We start from the raw sequence: 23,919 nt of genomic DNA, 5'->3' as shown, positions 1-23,919 counted from the left end.
AGCATACAACCGGAAACTGTCCAGGACGCCTGGGTGGCTCGGTCGGCTGAGCATCTGCCTTCAATTCAAGTCATGATCTCAGGGTCTTGGGATCGAGCCCTGTGTCCAGCTCTGTGCTTAGTGGGGGGAGTCTGCTTTTCCCTCTCCCTCTGCCTCTCCCCCCACTCATGCTCTCTCTTTCTCAAGTAAATAAGCTCTTAAAAAAAAAAAAAGATAAAACTGGAAACTAACCAAATGTCCTCAACAGGAGAGTAGATTTAAAAAAAGAGTTGTATGGTCACGCAAGGGGGCACTACACAGCTACACACAGCACTGAAGAGGCCAGGCACAAAACTTCCAAACCACGGGCAACTGATGGATGGCAAGAAAAGTCAAGATCACTCAGGTGAGGGGTACGTAGTTGAACAGTGTTGCCCCCAAATTCACATCTGCCTGAAGCCTCAGAATGTGATTTTATTTGGAACCAGAGTCTTTGCAGATGTAAGTAGTTAAGATGAGATCATGGTGGACCAAGGTGGGCCCTAATCCAATGGCTGGTGTCCTTATAAGAAGACTGTGTGGAAATAAAATAGGATAAAAACAGAGAGGGAGACAGACCACAAGAGACTCTTAACTCTAGGAAACAAGCAGGGTTGCTGGAAGGGTGGGCGTGGGGGTAACTGGGTGATGGGCATGAAGGAGAGCACGTGATGTGACGAGCACTGGGGGTTATATGCAACTGATGAATCCCTAAATTCTACCCGGAAATCAGTAATACACTATATGTTAACTAATTCAAATTTAAACAAAACAAAACAAGGCCAGAGAGACAGGGAGAGTGGGATATGAAGACAGAGGGAGAGATTGGAGAGATGCAGCTACAAGCCACGGAGCACCAAGGATGGCCAGTAACCACCAGAAGCCCGATGAGAGGCATGGGACAGAGTCTCCATCTGAGACCCTGCGAAGGAACCAACCCCACTGACGCCTTGATTTCAAACTTTTCACCTCCAGAACGGCGAGAAAATAAATGTCCGCTGTTTTCAGCCACCCACTGTGTGGTCATTCACTGTGGTAGCCCTGGGAAGCTAATACAACGGAGGTAGGGACTGGGGGGAGGCACCTAGGAGGGCTTCTGGGTGCTGGTGTCATGTTTGCTGATCTCAGTATATCCAGAACGGGAAGGCTCGTTGAGGTCAACACTTGTGATGTGTGCCTTCTTCGGTATGTACGGGCTACCCCAACATAGGAAAAATAATCAACAGAAATCTCCCAACCCCTCACCAGAAACCAGATGTGAATTGGGGAGTTGGGGGGCGGGGTTCAGGACTGACCTTTGCTCTGCGGCTCTCCAGGGGATCCACTGGCTGGAGTCGGGGTTGGGGACACCAGCACCCCATCCCGGGCCAGGGTTTGTGGCCTCTGCTTGCTCTTGGCAGCTTCGACAGCCTTGAGTTTTCTGGCGTGTTTGTGGCCTTTGTAATGGGCTTCGGCTTGGTTCTGGGGAGGGGAGGGCTTGGGGTCACCATTTATTTGCTGAGTCTGCATGCCTCCTCCGTGAGCGGGCGCTGCGCAGGGGGCAGGTCAGAGGGGGCAGGGCTCTAGCCGGACAAGAGGGGAATCTTGTCATCACAGCATGTGTGTGGCCCTGAGGTTACAGAATTCCTTCTCACACATGAGCCTCCAGGCAAGCAGCCTCTGGCTTCAAATTCTGTCTCAGCCACTTATTAGCCGTGTGTCTCTGGGCAAGTCGCCTCACCTCCCTGAGCCTCAGTTTGCTGACTCGTAAACAATACTGACCTCACAGGGTTGTGAGAATTAAAAAGAACATGAAGGGCGCCTGGCTGGTTCAGTCAGTTAAGCAACTTACTCTTTGATTTTGGCTCAGGTCATGATCTCAGGGTTGTGAGATGGAGCCCCGCATTGGGCTCTGCGCTCAGCCAGGAGCCTGCTTGAGATTCTTTCTCCCTCTGCCCCTCCCCTCGCTCTCTCTCAAATAAATAAATAAAATCTTAAATAAATAAATAAATCGAACATGAATGACAAGGGCCTAGTACGTACAGCAGGTGCTCAACAAATGTTAGTTAGCACATTTATAAATGCACAAATGGAAAAAAAAGAGCAGTCCTCATAATTGGGGTATGTGCACCCCAGAACATTCATCCCTTTGTTCATTTTTTTCAGCAAATCGTTTTTGAGCATTTGCTCTTTGCCCGGCTCTCTGCCAGGGGCCCAGCATGGAGAAGCCATGGGCCCTCCCTCAGAGTGAAGTCTTTCTGTCCATCTCTTGCAAGACTCATAGAACCTGAAAACCTGGAGAGAACCCCTGAATCTAGCCTGGTAGTGTTCTCCCTCCTTCAACCAGGAGTCCCTGCTTATTGCTTCCAAGTGTAGGAAAGACAGGCCCCTGTGGCTCCTCCCTAGACCCTTTCAGCAGAGTCGATCTCCCCAAGCCCCAGAGCTGTCCAGACAGAAGGTACCTATTCCCTGGGAAGCCAGAATGAGGCTTCTCCACTATCTAAGGGTAGACTGTGGTAGAAAGTACGTGGACCTTGGGGTCAGCCAGGCCTGCGTTCAAATCCCAGCTCTGCTACTCACCAGCTGTGTGGCCTCAGGCAAGTCACTTAACCTCTCTGAGGCTGTTTCTTCGTGTGAAAAGTGGGCGTGATGATAGCGCCTCTATCCTTCTCACAAGGTCTCATGAGAACTAATTAGTATGATGGGCACGCACACACTCAACACATTAACTCTCCGGTGCTTTAAGAACTCAGCTCCAGACCAGGAACTGATAGGGGCCCCTGGGACCCAGAGCAGGGAAGGGCAAACTTTTCTCTTGCAGAAGGATCCAGAACACAGGAGAGAAGCAGAAGGGAGGAAAATGGAGGCCCCAGGACCACTAGAGATGAGGCAGAGGAATTTGGAGAGAGGAGAGGGCAAGATGGGTAAAGGATCAGGAGTGCCTCTTCGGCACCCAGGGACAGAAAATAAAGACCCCAGCCCTATTCCTCCAGGAAAGACCCCAGAAGCCAGTGTCCAGCCCTCTCCCTGCCCAGCCCCCTCCCCAGCCTGTTTCCACTACTCCCTCTCACCGCTGAGTTGAACCTCAGGTGACAGATGTTACAGGAAATGAAGAGCTTCTTCTTCAGAGGGGAGGGGACCCCAAACGTGTGGCTGATGACAGCTTTCTGGATCGGGTCCATCTGTGAAGGGGGTGGGAGGGCACAATAACGCTGGGGTCGGCTCTGGCAGGGGGGCAGTACAAAATGCCGAAAACTGAAGACTATTGAGGAACGCAGGCAGCGGGGTGTAGGAAGGACTTCCCCATCCTTGTGGAGAGGAGACACACGAAAGAAAGTTTCTTCCCTGGTTGACTTTCTCTGTTTGCCCAGCCTTCAGCTTAGAGGCAAGTGGGATGGCCAGGGTGACCTCTGTGATCGTGAGAAACACAACCATGTCCCAGTGATCACCTTGGCATCTCTTGCTGGCCCTCTGGTCTCTGGTTTGATTTTTTTTTTTTTCTTCCCTCTCTTATTCACAAGAATCACAACTATTGGGACAGAGTTGGGGGCAGGGAGAAGCAGGGACGGGACAAAGAGTTTCTCTGTTGGAAATCCTCTCCCATAACCCAGCCTTGTGCTGGGCCTGTGGGCTGGGGGAGAGAAGGCTTATCTTTTCAGCTCTGCCACTGTCACAGGGCCTGAGAGGGGGAGTGAGGGCATGGCCAGGGCAGGTGGGGGGCTGGGAAGGGGCAGGTGGCAGCACGTGCAAGCCAGAAGGTTCCTTGAGTCGTAGGATTGTTTCTTTGGTATATTAATTTATGTGGGTTTTCTTTTTTCCCTCTTCCTTATTTTAACCTTTTTTTTTCCTTCTATCAAACCAAGCCTTTATGTTCCCTTTTCTCAGGGGCTTCTTGTTGGACCAAAAGCAGTTGTCTGGGCTTGTTTGTCAAGAGGAACTTTCCAGACCTTTCTGAGAGAAGAGAACAGAGGCTTTGAGAGAAAAGCACGATTTCAGAAACTTCCTAGGGAGCAGAATGAGGTTCTAACCCTCACCTAACAGCACCTGGGGCCAGGGACAGGCAGGCGACAGGAGCACGGCCTGCAGGGCCCCCAGTGATGCGGACAACAGAAGCTGTACCCACTCCCAAGGGACCGTGTGCATGGTGTGTCAGCAAGTGACAGAGGGGACCAAACAGGGGACACTCCCCAAATGGCTCAGGCTCCTTTGGACCTCGGTGCGACCCTGGAGGTTAGAAAGGAAGGGACTCCTAAGGATGACTGACACTGAATTTCCCCACCATCTTGTCAGGATGGGCTGGGGTTCCTTGAGGATTGATGTTTCAGAATTAAAGAAAGGGGGGTACTTCTTATAGTGAAGTAAAATTCATGCTCCCTGCACTTGTCATCACACACACACACACACACGCACACGTGGAAATACACGCAGAGCACATAAGCCTACAGGCAGGTGCCGCAGACCCACAGGAGTACAAACGGCACGCTTCAGAGACACACTCACAATCCCCCAAACCACACACACACACTCAGAGGTCAGACACACACCAAACACATACAGAGTCGACACAAAGACACAAAAAAATCCCTCAGAGACACAGGCACATACATTAATTACATACAGTTACCAAGTCACAAAGAGTTGTTTACAAATACCCACACACATCCACACATTGACATCCACAGTAGCACACAAAGACCCACAGAGACATAAACTAAAACAGAAGGGCACACCCCCCAATGCACTCAGACACACACAGATCATCCACGGATGTCCCGCTACAAAAATGCAAGTGTAACCTCCGGGCCACAGGCCCAGCAGTCGTTACCAGGGGAAGGGGTGACACCATCCTCATTCCTTGGCTTCCGGGAAAGCTGGACCCAGGGGTCCCTGTTTCGGGAGTGCCTAGTCACTCTTGGGGATGTTGCTGCTACTTACACCCCGCTTCCAAAAGCCAGCCCCTCTGCGCCCCCCTTCCTGCCCTCCCCCAAGCTCGGCTGCATGCCCCTCCACACCAGCCCAGCCCGTACCGTGCTGAAGTTGGGGGTGAGACTGAGCGGGGTGGCGCCATTGAAGTGGACGGCGAGCAAGTGCTTGAAGTCCAGCGGGGGCTGCAGAGGCCTGGCAGGCAGGGGCAGGGAGGCCAGCAGGGGGCTGGGGGCACTGGAGGCCGGGCCTGCTGCAGGAGGAAGAAGGGCAGGGTCTGAAATGGGGAGTCACAGGGCTCGCAGCAACCTCCACGGCCAGAGAAAGAGGCTGATGGGCTTCTTGGGTGCGGAGCCAGGGCAGAAACTCCCATCTCCCTCTCCACGAAGCAGCACTGGCTAAGCCCTGGGCACTCACAGCCCATTTCTGTGCCTCTGTTCTCCACCACCGGGGGAACAGAAGCAGGGAGACCACAGTTCTCAGTTCCCAGCCCTGAAGGATGCCCCTCCCATCCCCTCCAGAGGCAGCCAGAGGGCCCCCATGAACACCAGCAGGGAATCAGGCCAAGGGAGGGGACAGAGGAGTCCTGACACACACACACACCACCATGGAGACTGCGTGATGTACTGGGTTTCCATTTATTGCAAGTTAAACCCAAACCCAGGAGTCCTGGGGAAAGGCCAGCCCCCTCCCTTCTCACTAACTGCCCCCCTTCTGATCTCCACATCATTCACAGCAGAGGCTGACAGAGAGGACAGGAAACCCATCGGAATCTGAAAGGATGTGTTCCCCCCTCTGGTGAGGCCCCAACTCCTCCCAGAAGGCAAAAAATCCCTCCAACCCCTGGGTCAGGCCTGAGACTGGTCCATAGAGTTGGCCAGTCCAGCCCTGTGGTTTTACAGTCTTTGGTCTTAAAGGTCTGAGGCAAGGGCAGGGGAGGAATTTTGGGGAGCAACCAGACTCTGAAGAAGAAAAGAACTAGAAATAAATCCAATCCCTCAGGACTTTTCTGGACCCTGTCATTGCAAAACTGTAAGTCCCTTTAGATTTTGTGTGTTAACAATACACAAGATAGGTTTATTTTACATTTATAGATGTGTATGTCTATACACACAACCATATACAGAAGAGCCTCAGGCAGCCTATGGGTAGGGGAGGTAGGCCACCACTACCTCCCTTGAACTGGTAGCTTGTGCACAGAGAGGGTGCTGTGCTGTGTGTCAAAAACAAGGAAGTCATCTGCTCTCCAGTTCTATCTGAAGAGAAGAGATGCTGCCAGGAGGGGAGTTAACAGCCAAGACCCCGCTCTCCTTTCCCTCAATCCCGGAGACCCAGTCTTCCTCTCTCCCTCCAACCAAGACGCCTCAGCTTTTCTAGGGCCCAAATCTGGGCTGGGTCCAGAGGGGGAAAGGTGAGCTACTCCTCACCAAACTCCGGCAAGGGCAGGAGCGCTATTGAGGGTGCCCCCAAACCTAACATCTCTGCCCGCTCGCCCAGGCGCCCCTTGCCGCAGCCCTTCCTCCACAGCCCACGGGGCGGGGTTAGTCCTCAGCGTGGAGCGGAGGAAGCACGAGGCAGGTGGGTGGGAGGCCACAGGTAGGCGGTCAGCTTGGGGGCAGCACGGTCAAATCCGCTTCGGGCCCTAGAGGGGCTGGCTGGGCGGAGGGAAGGCGGCCGCCCTCACGTGAGCTGCGACCCCAGGAGCCCCTCCGCCCACCCGCTCTCCAAGAACTCCACGGCCAGCGCAAAGTCAAACTCGTGCAGCGGGGGCCCATCCACGGCGATCTTCACCGCCGAGCCGCCCCGGCCCTCCCCGGCCCCGCTTTGCCCCCACCACCGCAGCTCCCGGCTGCGGCCCACCTTGTCCAGGAGGCCGGCGCCCGCGGGCAGCGCCAAAGCCAGGGCGGCAAGGGCGGCGAAGTCCGGGAAGAGCTCGTGCAGCTCCGAGCGCGCACACGCCAGCTTGGCGCACAGGGCCCGCGGGCCCAGCCGGCCCAGGCTGCACACCACGCGCTTGAAGAGCGCGAAGTCGCCCAGCGCCCGCTGGCGCACCACGGCGGGAGCAAAGGTGCGCAGCAGCACCCGCAGCGCTCCCTCGCCGTGCGCGCCCAGCTCCTCGGGGGCCTGCGGGTAGCTGCGCGGGTCGAAGATCGCTGCAAAGGCGGCCACGGCGTCCAGCGAGGGCCCGGGATAGGAGTCCCACAGGCCCTTCCGCATGGAGTCCAGGAAGGCCCCCCGCAGCCGTTCCAAGCCCCGCACGGCCGCGTCCGAGTAGCCGACCAGCTCCACGCCGCGGTAGGTGCAGCGCCCACCGCCCAGGTCGCGGCCCGAGGACGCCAACTCCTGCAGGAAGCCCTGGAGGCGCGCCCCACCCGAGCTGCGCTGCGCTTGGAGGGAGGCGGCGGCTGCCATCACCAGGGGCTGCAGCAAGGCCAAGTCCGGCTCTTCGGGCTGCAGCACAAGGGCGAGGTTCTGCACGGTGGGCAGAGTGTCCAGCAGCAGGTAGGTGAAGGCCACGAAGGTGAACTGGCGCAAGGCGAGGGCCAGTGCCCTAGCTGTAGGGGAAGCGAGGGCAGAGGCCTCCAGTGTGGGCACCAGGCAAGGCCAAGCCTCAGCCACTGCTTCCACGATAGGCAGCAAGGACGCCCAGGGCACTGGCCGTGGTCCTGCCAAGTCAATAGCTGCGAGGTCCAGGGCCGTCCGGAGCTCGGGGACCGTGTGGGAACTGGGGCCGCCATGGAGGCGGAACAGGGCATCCAGCACACTTTCATATTCACTTAGGTAGGCAGGGGGCTCGGGATCTATCCGGCCTGGGAGGCAGTGTAGCTCGGTGAGCAGTGGGCAGGCGGCCCGGAGTTGTGGGCCCACGTGCCCAAGGCGGTCACTGGGGAGGCTCGAGCTGAGCCAGGCCAGCTTGGGTGCAGACACGCCGAAGGCCTGCAGGATGTCCAGGAGTTGGCCAGCAGTGGCCTCGCCCTCCTGTAGCTCCACACTGCCCAGGAAGGTGGTAGCCGGTTGGCCATCACTGGGGGACACCGAAGTGGCAAACAAGGCCAGACTGTGGGACTCAGGCCAGTCCCTGGTCTCGTCCAACACCAGCCCCACGTACGGGGATGCCTTCAGGCGCTGGCAGGCCTCTGTGTGCAAGACACTGGCAATGGCCACCTGGGACAGCCAGGGAGAGAAAGGGAGGGACAGAGTTAGGCTTGTCCTGAGCAGTGGAGGCAGCAGTACAGAAGACAGAAAGGGCACAGGCCTTGGGGGCAGACAGACAGACCAGTCCTGGCTTGGCCGCTTACTGGCTGTGTGACCTTGGGCAAATCATTTCACCTCTCTGAGCCTCAGTGTCCTCAGCTCTGAAATCAGGCTACTACCTGCCTCTCCGCTCCTTAAAAGGTTGTTGTCAACTAAATGCAACTTTTGGGGCTGTGCTTGTAAGTATAAAAATGCTTGAGGAACCATAAAGATTCTGCAGCGTTTTGTGTGTGTTTCTACAGGATTGCCCCAGTCCCTATTCCTGGGGGTCCCCTCCACTCTGCTGCTCGGGGATTAACTGATAGACATGTTCCCTCCCAGTTACATAGAGCTCCAACTGTGTGCTCTATCATCTCCTGTAGGATAAGCTCTAACTCCCCCACCCTCACGCCAGTCTCTAGGACTCACACACACCTGGTACCTAGGACCGAGCTGCAGCTTGCATGCCCCGAGGGGCCACGTGGGCAAGGGTTACACCAAAGGGAATGGAGGAGCCCTGGGTGGGGTCTTCACGCCCCAAGAGCACAGGGACCTAGCTTTTCAGAAGTCACAAATCCACATTTTTTATATGTAATCTCTCTGTTTTTTTAACTTGGAAACTAATTGAGGCTTTCCAAAAACACTGATTATCAACAAAATACATCTGTGGGCCAATCAAGGCCCAGGCTACCCAGCTTGCAACCTCTGGCCTTGGAGGTGAGGGAACACCCCTGTGCCCCCCTCCCACCTGGGGACAGGGCCCGGTCTGGCCTCTCCATGGCCGTGCCCCCAGCAGCTGGCCCAGGGCCTGGCACGCAGCACGCGTCCGTGAAAGATTCTGCTGGGTGACGGTATGAATGTAGCCCTCTGGCTGCTGCCCGGGGGCCTGGCATGGTGGCGCTGTGCCCAGACGGCTCGATGTCCTCCCTCCTCAAGCCCTCCCCCGCACCTCTGGCCGCCACCCACCTGCATGTCCCTCACCCTCCTGGGGCTGTAGCGGTCGCCGTGCTCCGTGCCCAGCAGGGCCTGGCACAGGTTGAACCTCTGCAGCTCGAGCAGGGCGGCGCAGCGGTCGTCGGGCACGTCCTCCTTGGCCATGCAGTACACCGTGGTCAGCACGGCCACTTTGGCCGGGTCCACCTCCACCTTGACGCCCCTGGAGGTGGGGGGCGTCTCCAGGTCTGGGTAGGCTCCTCCTCCCTCGGCTTGGCCCTCAAAAGTGGGCTGGCCCCGGTTGACGGCCAGAGCCTGGCGGTGGGCCCCCGAGGTCACGTGGCGCAGCAGAGCGTGGCGCTGGAAGTTGTCGGTGCCCACGGTGAAGGCGTTCTCGGCTTTGCCGTGCTTGTTCCGCACCAGGGCCTGGCGGCACTCGAGGCAGAACATCAGCTTGCGCTCGTAGTCAAAGTCCAGCCAGGGAAACTCCTCTTTCCAGTGCTCGTTGAAGTAACGCTTGCACTTCTTGTTGGAGTTGGAGGCCTCTCCGGCGGGTTTCTTCCCTGGGGGCACCATTCCTGCTCGAGGGGCAGGGCAGCCCCAACCCCCACCCAAGTGCTCTGGCCCCCAGCCTCGCCCTACACCCAGCGGCACCTCCCTTGACAAAAGAAGTTGGTGGGGAGGCCGGAGGGGAGCAGCACGCCGGGCTAATGGGGACCATCCATCTAACTTAGCTGGGAAAGTTTATTCCTGCTCGGCCGGTGGGAGACTAGAGATGAAAGAGACAAGGGAGAGGCGTCAGGGCATCCACCGTGGGTCCATGCTGCCCGCAGAGCACCCCCCAACTGACGGGTGGGTGGCACCTAACGGGGAAGGGCTACTGGAATGGGTGGGGTCAGGCAAAGGGCCACAGAGTGGCATCCAAAGTGGGGGAGGCCTGGGGGCCCCAGCCCACTCTGAGGGTCTCCCTCCATGCAGGACGAGGCCCTGATGAGCTCTGACTGTCGGAGCATGTCAGAACTCGGCTCTGGAAAGACTGGCGCCATCTGTGCAACCACATTTTATAGGCGGGGGCACTGAGTCCAGGCGACAGTGGTTCTCAGGGCTCGTGAATAATCTGTGACTGAGCCAGGATCGGACCTTGACTCCTCATTCACGGGATGGCCAGTCTCTCCAGTCCATAGTCATTTACTTCACCAGAATGAAGTTAGCCCAAAGCTGAACTCCCAGAGCCACGGGGCCCAAGAATGGCATTTGTTTTCCCTGGACCTCCCTTCCCTAAACCTATACATGGGTGCACTCACACGCACCCCGATAGTGTGGTTCTGGGAAGGAAGCCCACGAGTGGGGGCGGGCCCCAGGCTGACGGAGCTAGCTGGCCGCCTGTACCTTTGTCACTCTTCCACCATGCCAAGGACGAGGCCAGGTGAGCCGTTCAGGACCAGAGGCCACGTCCAGCCAACGGCCAAACCCAACCAACTCTACCTCTTTATTATCCCTCAACCCTGTCCCCTAGATGCCTGCTAGTAACAACAGCAGCTGTTGTCAGTGTGAACCGTGTCAGGCCTTGTGCTAGGGACCTTGCAGTGACTCCATGAGAAGACCAAGATTACTCTTGCAAGTGCTCTCTGACAGTGGTATCATCCTCATTTTGGAGAGGAGGAAACCAAGGCTGGGGGACCTTAAGTGACTTGCCCAAGGTTCCACAAGCAGTAAGTGGCTGAGGCAGAGTTAGGACCTACGTCCAGGGGCACCTGGGTGGTTCCGTCGGCTAAGCATCTGCCTTTGGCTCGGCTCATGATCTCAGGGTCTGGAGATTGAGCCCCGCATCGGGCTCCCTGCTCAGTGGGGAGCCTGCTTCTCCCTCTCCCTCTGCACCCACCCCCCACTCATGCTCAGTCTCTCTCTCAAGTAAATAAAATAAAAATAAAATAAAATAAAATAAGGTACTCTTAAGAAAACGAAAAGTCTTTCAAAAAAAAAAAAAAAAGAGTCTACGTCCACTTGGCCCCAAAGGCCACGCTGAGACTGGCCTGCACGGTCTCAGCGGGTTATGCATCCGCCTCTAACTCTGTAGCCATGCCCCCAAATCCATCTCAGCATCCAGAGAGCGGGCTCACACACGGGCCACTCCCTTGCTTCCGCCTCTTCACTGCTGCCCTAGGTGGTTGCCTGAATCTACACACCTCACCAGAGCCGGCAAGGTCCTGCCCAGCCTCCCGCTGCTCCTGGCTGCTCGGCCAGCTCCAGAGGCTCACCGTTCCCCCCCCCACACACACCCAGCTGTTAACTCTGCTCCTGCCTTCAGCCTCGGTGCCCGGACTTTCCTATCCCTCCTCCCTGGCTAATTCCCATTCATTCCTGGAGAGCAGCTCTGCCTCCCCTCTGCCACCCCGATCCTCCCAATCCTACCAACTGGGGCTGAGGCCTGTGCTCTAGTCTCCCATAATTCTCTGGGTGTGGGTCCGGTGATACAATATGGTAAACACAGGGATTCTCTGCATATCTCTGCACTTGGTTCCTGGAAGGCCAAGATCACGTACGTTTGCTCATTTGGGGATCCCTAAGCCCCTGTACAGGGCTCAGCACGCAGATGCCTTTGAGCAAAATTTGTTTAAGAGAATGGAAGCACTGATTTGGGCTGTATGAAAGAACTTCCTGTTCTAAGGCTGTTGGTTAGAGGACTGGGCTCTGAGAAAGCAGGGACTGTCTCGTGCTCCTGATATGCCCAGCACCCTTCATGGGACATAGCACTTAGTGGATAGGTAAAACCAAGGGCAGATGAACAGAACTCCAGGGGCAGCCTGTTGAGTACAAGGGAAGGTGCTCCCTGTTGCCCGATGCAGTGAAACTCGTCAGTCTTCTTCCCTTAGGCTCTCAGCGGTATTTGGGACTGCTCACCCCACCCTCCTTGAAACATGCAATTCTCTTGGCTTCCAAGACCCCGCATCCCCCGGCTTTCCTTTCCCCCATCAGCACCCCTCTGCCTCTGATGTCATCTTCTCCTCCTCTTCCTAACCTAAAACTGTCCAAAAGGTCCAGAACCACATCTGCTGGTCACCCTGAAATAAACCACCCCAGCCCGAGCCACTCCTCTGGGTGCCACACCTCTCCATCCAACCACGTTCCTGGCTTGTCTAGATGGAACTGTCAGTGTGTCCCTACAAATATGCTCCTCTCCTAGTCATCCCCAGCTCAGGAAACACCCGCTCTCCGACCCAGGTGCTCTGGCCAGAAACCTTCCCCTGCAGCCCCTGCTCTCTTCCACATCCCGGACCTGGTCTACCCACAGGTGCTGTCGGTGCCACCTCCACAGTCTGCCTGTAACCTGTCTCTTCTTGCCATGCTGCCGCCACCTGCCTTGTCCAGGGCACCTGCATCTCTTACCTGGACTACGGCAGTCACTTCCTGATGGCACTCTGGGTTTCCACTCTTACCTTTCTCTGAGCCATCTGGACCGATAGCAGCTGGAGGGGGCTTTTGGAAACATACTGCTTGAAACCTCTCTGTGACTGCTTGTCCTCAGTGCCAGGATCCCTTTCGAGGTCTGCCAAATGCCCAGGCATTGCTGACCTCTCTTCTGGCTACTTGTGCCTTTCTCCCCTTCCAGCTACATCAGCCTTCCCTCAGTTCCTCCAGAGTGCCAGGCTCCCATCCCCAGGGTCTTTGCACATGTTGTACCTTCTTACAGAAGGTCTCCACCTCCTCTCAACACTTTGCCTATTTCACGTCCCCTCTTCCAAGGAGACTTCTCTACCCCATTCCCAGGAGGTCCCTTTCTTTTCTTTAGCTACTTCCTGTTTGTTTCCTCCATTGTACTCCTCACAGTTTACAAATCAGTTTATTTTCTCAGCATTTCTATTGCTTGGCCCTCCCTCTCTCTCCTCCTCCTCCTTCTTCTCCCTCTCTCTCCAGAATGCAAGCTTCCTGAGGGCAGAAAGGTAACTAACTTGTTCACATCTGAACCCCACAGAAGGGAATGCTGCCTGGCACACAGCAGGTGTTCCACAAAATTTGGGGAGTGAATGAATAGGGAACCACCTGCTTTCAAGCAGAGAGAACAATGGAGTGGGGCCTCGGGCACCTGTTGGGTGGCTAAAACAGCTGCCTTTGACCTCCTTTCCTCCCAAGATCCCATGATTCTGCGACCCTGTCTAGCCCACCACCCAAAGGATCTTAGAATGGGGAGGGGGTGCAATTCCAAGGTGGTACTCTTTGGAAGTTTGTCACCTCCTTTCCATATACCTAGAAGCTGGTTATCCTGCCCCATTCTGCCAAGGGATAAAATTACCATGGGACCTAGGATGCTTTTGATAAAAGAACAAAAGAGTAGGAAGGGAGGATGCATGGGAAGAGGGATTCTGAAACTGCGCTGTCAGAGACGGTAGCTAGTAACCACATGTGGCTGCTTATGATTCATCAGAATTAGAAAAACATTTTAGAATTCCCCAGTCTCACTAGCCACATATCAAGTTCTTGATAGCCACATGTGGCTACTGGCTATTGTATGAAATGGCCCAGACAGAGACCATTTACTTCATCCCAGAAAGTTCTATCGGACAGCTGCTGCTCTGAAACAACCCAGCCAAAGCCACTGACATTCCTCTACCTCAACCTGGGGGAACCAGGCTGGATGGGGTGGGGTGTAAATAAAATGTGACTATGGGACCAAGGCTGACCAGGGCGGCACACCTGTCAGACCCAGGTCCCTCACACCTTTCCACCCTGGCCACCTGCATGTGAACCGCCACAACTTGTGGGGCCCCTGGGGTGCCTGTGTCTTGGTCTGAGGTCCCCACTCCACCCTGGCAGGTCAGCCTCAAGCACAGCGCTTATGTCGTCCCAGGATGGCGGACCCCAGCCGCCTCCCCAGGGCCCTTTGGGCCCCTTCCTCTGGGGAGCCCCTAGGGGGATCCCCGCTCCAGAGCGGAGGACGGGCGAGGTGGGGGCTCCCTGCTCGCCCCGGACCAGAACACGGAGGGCTGGGGAACTTCCTCTGGGGGGCGCGTGGTGGGGGAGCCCTCGAAGGTCCCCGAGGCCCCCGCCTCCCCAGCGCTGCTGCTCCGCCCTCAGGGCCCCGCCCGCCCCCCCACCCCCGCCGGAAGCTCCGGGAGGGGGCGCCCCACCCGGCCCGGGCATCGCGCCCGCCGCACACACTCACGGAGACTCGGGAGCCACCATCTTGCGTGGTGGACGCTCTGGCCGCGGTCTCCTTGGGCTCCACTGAGCGACAGCAGCCACTAGCGGTAACCGGGGCGAAGAGGCGCCAGTCAGCCGGCGAGGGCCGGGGCGGTGGGCAGGGCGGCGGCCCCCGGGGCTCACCTGCCCGGCCATCCCCCCCTGCGCGCGCGCTCTGCGGGCAGCGGGGGCGACGGAGCTGAGGCCGCCGGAGCGGTGTCCCGCCAGCGGGAGGGGCACGGTCGTTCAGGCATCGCGGGCACCCGCCAGTTCCTAGAGGAGCTCCCAGGTGAGAGCTCCCAGGTGAGAGCCAAACAGGCCGAGCGCTAGCGAGGCGCCGGCAACGTGCTTCGGGATCACAGAGCAGCAGGGCGAACGCCGAAGGTCTGCGGGAGCGTCTATCAGGTTTCGCTGCGCGATAAGTGAGGTTTTACCAGGGGAAGAGCATCCCGGGCAGTGGGGCTGGCCCAACAACCACGGGGAACTTGAAAGCCCAGTGCGGGTTCAGGAAGGTCAAGGCAGAATGGAGGTGGGGGGGGGCGGTGCCTGCTGCTGGAACGCTCTGCAGTGAGTGCTGGGGAGTTTGACCTTCTGGCCTGCTGAGGAACCTCAGGAGAGGGGTTCCCTGTGTGGGTTCCCAGCGGAGCGGAGGAGAAGGTGGACGGGTGTGGAGTTGTAGCTGATCATCCTTCCCAGACCTGGAGTCCAGGGGCCTGCAGTAGAGCTCCAGGGACACTGAACTCTGAGGCCTCGGGCTAGACACTTACCTATGAGCCTCAGTTTCCTCCATCTGTGAAGTGGGAATTACAGCTGGGTGAGGAGGAAAGGGCAGGGCAGGGATGGGTCTGAGGAACAAATGAGCTAGGTGTGGAGGCCATTTGAAGAGGGGGTGCCGGGGCACTTGGTGATGTGGTCTCCCCTTCCCGTCAACATAGTCACCCAGAAGTGCCTTCCAGCCCCCCTCCCCAATTGGGTACACTTTGCTCCCACACAAGGCCTAGGGCCCACGTTGATTTGAGGTCAGGACCTCTTCAATGGCTTCTGGGAACTCCCCCAGCACCTTTCACACAGCACTGCTCTATGCCACCCACCGTCTGCTGCTGACATTCACCGTGAACCCTGGTCCCCCGGCTGCTGGGATGATGCATCAGTCATGGCACACGCACACACGCGTGACCGCCTGGCTATGGGTACACTCAAACGAAGGGACACACCGCAGACCCAAAACCTGCTCCAGGAGGGTACCCCACAGCCTGGCACCCATGCCAGGGTCAGGTATGTGGGTGTGGGGGGTCTTCTGTGATGGCATTTTGCAGCTGAACACCCTGGCTGAGTCCCTCCCTTTTCAACCCTGGCCAGGGTCCACAGCCGGGACCCACGGCTCATTGGACGGCTGCCTCCGGAGGGGGGGGTTGTTGCTCTGGTCACACACAAGCGAGACTGAGCGGCAGAAAAGAGGCCACCGTCCGGGGTCCAACGGAAGCTGGGGCAGGGGCGCAGAGCAGGCGTATGAATTAACATCACTCTGGCTGCCACCCAGGGGAAAGGATCTGGGCAAACCACATCCTGCTGTTTTGCCGTCACTCGGAAAGCTACACGGACGAGCACAGGGACACACACCCTCGAGCCATAGGTACCCACAGACGGCAGCAGGCGCAAAGGCCAAGGCACACACTTACACACATCTCCCCTTGATGAGCCCGTCTAGGCTCACTGGTGTGTGCAGAGACAGAGGTGGTGCCCACCGCAGAGATGGACAGACGCCCATGCCGGCGAGGGGCAAAGGCCGGCCCAGGGGCCACGCACAAGCATGCACGTACACAATGTGCGTACACACAGGCAGGATCAACAAAGACACACTCAGATCATATACGCCCAGAGGGACAGACACGCGGGGACTCCCAGACCACTGGTAGGCGTATACAGATAATAGGAAACTGCAGACAGGCAGCGGCCCAGGCCGTCACAAAGAGATGCACAGACGCCGAGATCCGTACACGGACACCGTCGCCCAGAGACAGGTGCGTGCACACACCCTCCCTTACCAAATGAAACGCACAGATAGACACACAAACTCCTGTAGCCAGAGCCAGAGTCTCTCTCTCGTCCCACCACAAGTCACAGGGGCAGATGGGAGGGTCCCCCCCGAGGCACATGCCCCACATCGCAAATAGTAAAGCTGCTCTCCTATCACAGAGGAAACCAAAACTCTGAAGAAAATAGGAGTCTAGGAGGGAGAGAGAGCCAAAGGGAGGGAATGGGGGTGGATCCAAGATCTGCTTGCTCACTTCCTGGTCGGCTTAGGGTTCCCACCATGGCTAGAGGGTGCCCCCCACACTCTCCAGAGCCCCCCTCACCAAGCTGCAGGAAGACCCCCAAGACCAGTCACAAGAACTCTGCCCCAGCCCTTGCCCTTGTGGAAGGGGTTCCCCAAAATACCTCTTAAAAGGTAATGGCTGTCTCCCTCAAAGAGTGCCAGGTAACCCTGGTGGAGAGGTGGGCCAGGAGACCATGGATAAAGGTGGGGGGCATTGGGGTGGACCCCAGTGCAGTGGCTGGGCCTCAGAGAGGAGCCACCCAGATTTCTGCCTGTCTCCCTCTGTCCACTTCTCTCTCTCTCTCTCTCCCTCTCTGCTGAAGTAATGATTCCCCCTTCAACAGTCCCCCTGCCCTCCCCCACAACCCTCCTTGGAGGCTCCTGGCAGCCCCTTAGACGCAGTTGAAGGTATGATTTGATACAAGGAACCTCTGGCACAGGCTCTTCAAACGTGCATCGCCCCACGGTGTAGCCCACCTCCCTCCTGCAGGGCGCACCTCCAGTTTCCTGACCAGTCCTCCTCACCACCCCCACCCCTACCTTTGTTCCCAGCCACTGTGGGGGCTCCCCTGCCCAGCCCTGGACCTGGGAAAAGGCACCAAGAGTCAAATGGCTACCAGAATCCCTCCACAGACAACTTTTGGGGGCCAACAATAGCAGGAAAAGGATAGGGCGGGGAGAGGAGCCACCCACCCTGGTCTGAGCCCCCCTCCCCACGCTCTGGCATCCCCCTCACTCACCCAAGAGCATTCTCTGCCTTTGGAGGCACCGCTGAGCGCTGTCTGAGGAGCAAATGAAACCAGCCAGAGAGTGACAGAGGGAAGGGGTGGGGATGTGAGGGGCAGGAGGGGAGGGCGGAGGGAGGGACTCCTGCTCCTGCTGGAAAGCAGCGGTTGCAGGGCCCTTTCTCCCCTTGCCTGGAAGGAGCTGCCTGTTCCCTAGTTTCTCCCATCCCAACCAGGGTGGAAAGCACAGAGCACTTCCTGCCCCAAGGGTGGAGGATGGGGCAACTGTGGGGACTAGGGACAAGGGGCTGCCTCCATCCCCCCCTCCCGAGAGTCCCTGTCCAGTGCCTCTTGTACTTAAGTGCAGAGTTGACCTTGCCTATAGAGACCTCCAGAAAGGAGGTGCTGCCAGCCCCTTCTCAGCCTGCCAGAAAGTTCTTGCTGAACTTGGAAGCCCTGCCTCTGGGTTTGCTGCTGCAGGAGCCCCCATTCTCCTGTCCAGACTTCTTCATCCTCTGGCCCACCATCCCCTTACATTTACCTCCCTTTGCTGAGGGGGAAACTGAGGCCCAGAGAGGTATGACCAGTTCACCCCAGAGCACTGGCCATGGTGGTGGGGGAAGGCAGCCCCAGGCAGCTTGCCCCTCTTAGTCCAGTACCTGGCCCATTGGACCTACTACCTGGACAATGCCAGGTGGGGTGGGGGGTGGTCATCTGTTCAACTAGAACTTCTGACACTGCTCCCCTGCTCCAGACCCTTCCCTACCCCCCAGGCCCAGCTCTCCTCCATTTGCTCCTTCCTCCCCCTCCTCTTCCTGACTACTGGCCAGCTCTCAACTCACCTGAGCACCTGGTGGCTGGGAGGGGGTGGAATGGGGGAGAGGAGGCAGCCAACCCACAGCAGGATCCAGTCTGGCATTCCAAGCCCAGGCCCAGAGCTAGCCCCCCACCCCCTCAGCATCCTGTCTCCACCAGACAATAACCTGTAATCTCTGGAGCAGCCAGTACAGCCGGCAAAGGGTCTGGGGAGGGCTTGGCAGCAGCAGCTCCTGAAAACAGGTTTGTTAGGAAGAGGCTCTAGGGGGAAGGAGTTGCTCGTTTGGGGAGAGGAAGGAAACTCAAGCCCAGGGCTAATTAACCCACCCAGACACAGACGGAATCTTTGTCTTCTTAAGGGCAGGGATCTGAGCTAAGCCCCCTAATTCTCCACCCAGACAACCTTGCATTTCCTGGTGGTCCCTGGTAGGGGGGAGTGTCTGATGGTCAGGTTCACATCTGGGGGAGGGGGAGGTGATGGCTGTCCAGGGAGAGCGAGGGGCACCTGCTACTTAAGGAGAACAGCAGCAGGAGGCGCTGGTTAGACTGCCAGAAGAACTTACCGGTGGCCTTGAGGGAGCCCAGTATCTCCAAAACATGCACCCAAAGGCCTCGGGACGGATTGGGGGGCACTGAGGAAGAATCAGCAGCCCAGGGAGATATGGAAGCGATGGGGGGACAGGCTGGAGGGTTTCCAGGGCTTCCTGATGGGACTGAAATTAATCCATCTGCGGGGAGTGGGGGGGTGAGGATCTCATCAAACCGGTGACTCAGGCGTGACCTGAGCTCAAGGTCTTTGATCTCTGGGGCTCAGAATGCAGCAAGAGGCTTGTGCAGTCAAAGACTCGGAGAGGAGATGGAGGGTCTGATTAGAACAGGAGCTAGGGGAGGTCTGAGGGTGCAGGACTGCAGGACGGGCGACAGCCTCCACCCACCACTCTGGTCCCCAGCCTCCCCTAAAGACACAGCATCTTTGCCCTGAAATCCATTATCATCCGAGTTCATCTCTGTTCTCCTGTCCCCCTTAGTGTCTACTCTGCACTCCCCACCCAAGGCCCTCCTGGCCCGTTCAGAACTTAAGTCATTTCCAAAATCCCCTTCTCTCTGCTCTGGTGTCATGTTGCATTGCTGATGGTGGATGGGGTGGGGGGATGAACTGTATGGCTGGGTCAGTCCTGCCAAGAGAAGGGAGAAGGGAGGGATTGGCTTTGGGAGGCTCCCCTCCCCTCCCCAGCCAGGTGAGGCTAAGTGGGAGACGGCTGGCATCTCCCCATTTTTCAGTGGAGGATACCAAGGCACGAGGCAGAGGAGAGGCCGTGGGTTCTGAGCACTGTGAAATCATCTCCCCATTCCTGAAACATCCAGGTCCACTCTCTCTTCATGGGGGCTGCTCTCCTCAGCAGCAACGGGGCTAAGGCGGGTGAATCAGACACGCTGGGATCTGAATCCAGCTTTGTGACTTTGGGGGTGTTGCTTAAACTCTCTGAGCTGCAACAGCCCAATGCAAAGGGAGAACTGAGTGCCGCGTGTGGCTGGGTGAGGGGGGAATGCCCTGCTACAAGAGCTACAGTTCAGGTCCCAAGTAGATGCTTCCATGTTCCCCGCGCCTTGTGCAGGCCCAGCACGTGCAGTGGGGGCCGGGGCTCAGAGGGTTGAGCCGGCAAACCTTTCTGTAGGTGTTCAAGAACCACCTAAAATTCGGGTGTGCGTGTGCGTCTGTGTGTGTGTGTGTGTGGTCGACGGGGTCACTGAGTCCAGCCTTATTGGGGCAGAGGTGCCCACACACCCCACCTTGTGGGAGGAAGGGCAAGGGGGGCAGGGAACGACGGCTCAAGACACATTCCTACAGAATGAAAGGGCCTACTGTGTAGGAGACAGGGCGGACGATGGGCAGGGGAGACTGGGGAAGTATCTGCAGGGAGGGAATTAGGGAAGTCTGGGGTACCTGCCATTTCCCCATCCTGTGACCCCTCCCAAGTGTTCCAGGCTCACTTAGGTGTGGCTGAGTAAGGAGCAGGCGAGGAGGCTCAGAGAGGGAAGAGTCCCCGCCTCCCCCTCTCACCGATGGCCTCAGGGACAGGAGCAGGAGAGGGTCCCCGCCTCACTGCCTGTGACGGCCTGTCATGGTGCAAGCCGCCAGCCCCACAGACCCCTAATCAAAGTGACAGCTCCAGGAGGCCTCCCGGAGCAGCCGTCCCACCCCCACACCTTCGGCACCCTCCCAGCAAACTAGCGGTCCTCCTAGCTGCCACAGCCCTGGCACCTCCCGTGTCCAGCAACACAGGCTTGTGTTAAAGCCTCCCTGTACTTTGCCTCAAGCCTCTTGAAGGATTACATGGGACTCTTTCGTTTAGAGGCCAAGGCTGCCCCCAGTCAGCCGCACCCTAAGGGCTCTCTGCTCTGGCCCAGTCCCCACCAAGGCTGGGAGAGGCCTTCGGCATGGCTGAGGGCCCCTCACCCCCATCCTCACCCCGGGGCAGTTGCTAGCATCCTCTTGCTGGGGCTGCCTCTCCCACCCCCAGCTCTCAGACAGATCCATGGGAGTGGTGGGGTGGCCAGGAGTAGGCTCAGAAATAATGAGGCCAATGGAGAACAGGTTTGTACCTGGGGCCCCCATGCTGTTCCCTCCCGCAGCAGGGCAGTTAGAAAGGTCTGGCCCCATGGCTGCCTCCCCCTCTGGACTGTGTGTACCCGAGGGCAGGTGCTGAGCACCGCTCCGTGCAGAATCCTGGCACGGGCCAGCCCAGACAGATGACTGGAGGGACAGTGACTCACTTCCCATTTCATAATCTAGAAAAGAGGAACAGGCATCATGTCTCCTCAGGTCCCCACAAACCTACCCAGGACTCCGGGGACGAGGACTGTGGGAAGAGGGAAGCCTGGCGAAGAGGTCCCCATCCCCTTGGGCAGTCTGTCTCTGGTCACAGCTGGTGCTATACCCTTTTGTCCTCGCAGGCCACCTGCTCTCTCCAGGGGGGCGTGGCGGGCAGGAAGGGAGAGAGGGAGGCTTGTACCCCAGGGACAAATAAATAAATAAAATCTTAAAAAAAAAAATCCAAGAAAGTCAGGTCTTGTAGAAATACAGATTACAGTGGTGGTGAAGAGGCCACGCTGGGGGGCAGCCAGGCCAACCTGGCCTTCCCCACCCACTACTGCCCCCCAGCCCTGCTTCCCTGTCGGTGTCCCCCTTCTGATGACGGAACCGCCCCGCACAGCATCACCTCAGCTGGAGTCTCATCCCTCCGTCACCAAGTCCAGCTGCTTCTGCTACAGAAAAGACCCCAGAACCCGTTCCTCCTTCTTCTCATGAACCCCCAAGTCTTACCCTTCCCCCTTGCCGGAGACATCTAAAAACTCGAACGACTCCTGCTCAGAGCCCTTCAGTGACACCCATCACCTTTGGGACAGAGGCTAAATACCCAGCCTGCTGGGAGGCCCTCCCAGGGGTTCTGCTCGCCCTCTGCCACGCCCACTGCACACCCAGCGTGGCCACCGCTCCTGCTCCCTGAACGCCATGGGCCTCGGACCTTACAGCATTCACTCCAGCTGTTTCTCTGCCCAGGATTCCCTTTCTGTCTCCAAGATCCAACGTCGACGTCACTTCTCTGAAGTTTTCCCTGACTTCTGTCACTTCCCTCCTGCCTCTGACTTCTCCAAGCACCGTCTACCCACCTCTTCGGAACCTGTTATTATCTTGGACACCCTTGTAGGCATGTGTCTTCAGACAGCTCTTTCTGGACAGGCAGGCATGCCACCTTTGAAAAATATGAATTTCTCGACAAATACTGTATGTTCTCAGTTCTATGCAGAATCTAAAAATGTCAGTCTCAGGGCACCTGGGTGGCTCAGTCGGTGAAGCGTCTGCCTTCGGCTCAGGTCATGATCCCCAGGGTCCTGGGATCGAGCCCTGCATCAGGGCTCCCTGCTCAGCGGGGAGCCTGCTTCTCCTTCTCCCCGCTCATGTTCTCTTTTGCTATCTCCTCTCTCTCTCAAATAAATAAATAAAATCTTAAAAAAAAAAAAATCCAAGAAAGTCAGGTCTTGTAGAAATACAGATTACAGTGGTGGTCAAAGGGTACAAACTCCCAGCTATAAGATAAATAAGATCTGGGGCTCGAATGCACAGCGTGGTGCCCATAATTAACAATGCTGAATTACACACTTACATTGACAGAAGATGTTACATGTTATGGACACACACACAATCATAATTATGTGAGGGGACGGAAGTGTTAACTAACCTTAAACCAACATACATGTCAATAGTATCTCAATAAAGCTGGAGAAAAGTAAAAGTACGGATCCTCCAAACAGCAGCTTGCAGAGTTGGTTTCTATAAATAGCTAATGAATGAATGACTTTTGAACACAGACACACACACACACACACACACACACACACACACACACACACACTCACACTCCAGAAATACCCATACAGTCAGATACACTCTTACTCAGAGTCATACCCTTAGGGCAGTGACCTCTGCCTGCAATGTCCCTTCTTCCCACGCCCCTGTTGCAAAGCTCAGTGTGTCCCCCCTCCTCCAGGAGGCCTTTCCTGGTGTCCCCAGGTACAATCACGACCCTTCTCCCTTTGTACCCACACGTGGCACCCACAGCACTCATCTGCTCTTTTTGTGTCTGTCTCAGACCAAAAGACAGACTCCATCTTGGAGCAGGACAGTGAGGAGTACGACGGGGATTTGTCTCCAGGCCCCAGCACAGTGAAGGAAACAGAGTGGGCAACCCGTGAGAATTCACCAGAAGAACAGGCGCCCTTGTTACGGAGTTCAGAGAGTAGCCCTCTGGCAAAGCTACCAGCCTGGGCTGCAAAGTAGGTTTCCAGTGGCCACTCCCAGGAACCAGGTGGAAGTTCTGGCCCTTCCCACCTCCCCACACTGGGCCTGGTTCTGAACCAGCTTCCCCTGCCCGCCTGGCAGCCTGCCTCTCCTCCTTTTCCCCATGGCCCCTATGTACCTGTCAGCTGGAATCACCCTCATGAATGCATTCACCCATTTCCCCCAGAAATCTGTCTTGTAGCCAGCGGCCCCTTCAGCGCTCACAGCCAAACCTCTGCAAAGTCTTCCCAGCCAGGGAGAGGCAGAAATCCTGGCCAGGAGTCCAGCCAACATAGGAAGAAGGGCTTCCCCTGTCTGTCCCTCAGCCGGAGTGTGGTGCACCTTGCTGAGCCCAGCCTGCAGAGGCTAGAGCAGGAGCCCAGGCTACCCCTTGTCAGAAAGGCTAGCCCTGCCGGGGGGGCTCCAGACTGGGGAAATGTTGCTTAGGGGTCCTGGTCCCAAGAGACCCCGCAGGGAGAGCTCCCACGCCCCCAAAAAGATCTTAAGAGAAGTCCTCAGCCCTAAAGACCCTCAGATCCTGAGAGACCCCATGGAGGCTTATCCAGACGTATCAGGGGGACTTCTGACCCTGAGGTCCCATTGAGGGCACCCCAAGACCCAACACCCCCCAGGGAGAGGCCACAGACCCAGAGCCTTTCACGGGGCCCAGACGGAGCCTGCAGGAGCATCGCCCCTCCGCACTGACCTGGCCCGGTGGGGGTCTTCCCCAGGCTGAGCTGCCGCAGCCGCCGCTGGTGGGCGCGCCCCCCACAGTGCACCTGGGCCTGGGCTGCCGAGTTCAGCTGGATGTTGCAGACATCACAGAGCGTGTAGGACGTCCGTTTTCTCTCCCTCTTGGGCTTAGGCAGTTCTGGGGGCCGAGGGGGGCACTCCGTAGCTCCAGATATGGGGGGCTCCTTCTCACCTGGGGGAGAGGGGCTCAGTGGCCGCTTCAT

General features: G+C 57.4%; 2 protein-coding genes across 3 annotated transcripts in view; both read right to left on the bottom strand.

Moving 5' to 3' along the window:
• The window catches only part of ZNF385C (zinc finger protein 385C), a 27,518-nt gene extending 3,599 nt beyond the window's left edge, over positions 1–23,919 (bottom strand). For both annotated transcript variants that reach the window (XM_040640615.1, XM_040640616.1), the window contains exons 1-4: positions 23,670–23,919; positions 5,025–5,173; positions 3,069–3,179; positions 1,314–1,479 (exon numbers count right to left, since the gene is read on the bottom strand). In XM_040640615.1, the coding sequence (XP_040496549.1) occupies positions 1,314–1,479; positions 3,069–3,179; positions 5,025–5,173; positions 23,670–23,919 (676 nt within the window). The remainder of the gene's footprint in view (positions 1–1,313; positions 1,480–3,068; positions 3,180–5,024; positions 5,174–23,669) is intronic.
• On the bottom strand, positions 5,543–10,904 carry CUNH17orf113 (chromosome unknown C17orf113 homolog). Its single transcript, XM_040640613.1, has 2 exons — positions 9,121–10,904; positions 5,543–8,085 (listed from the first exon to the last, which is right to left on the bottom strand). The coding sequence occupies exons 1-2, from the start codon at positions 9,661–9,663 to the stop codon at positions 6,601–6,603; spliced, it is 2,028 nt and encodes a 675-aa protein (XP_040496547.1). The 5' UTR covers positions 9,664–10,904; the 3' UTR covers positions 5,543–6,600.

This window comes from Ursus maritimus, unplaced genomic scaffold (assembly GCF_017311325.1).
Source record: "Ursus maritimus isolate PB19 unplaced genomic scaffold, ASM1731132v1 scaffold_24, whole genome shotgun sequence".
Taxonomy (NCBI): domain Eukaryota; kingdom Metazoa; phylum Chordata; class Mammalia; order Carnivora; family Ursidae; genus Ursus; species Ursus maritimus.
Note: the sequence above shows the minus strand (reverse complement) of the source record. Positions and strands in the feature narration are given on the sequence as shown.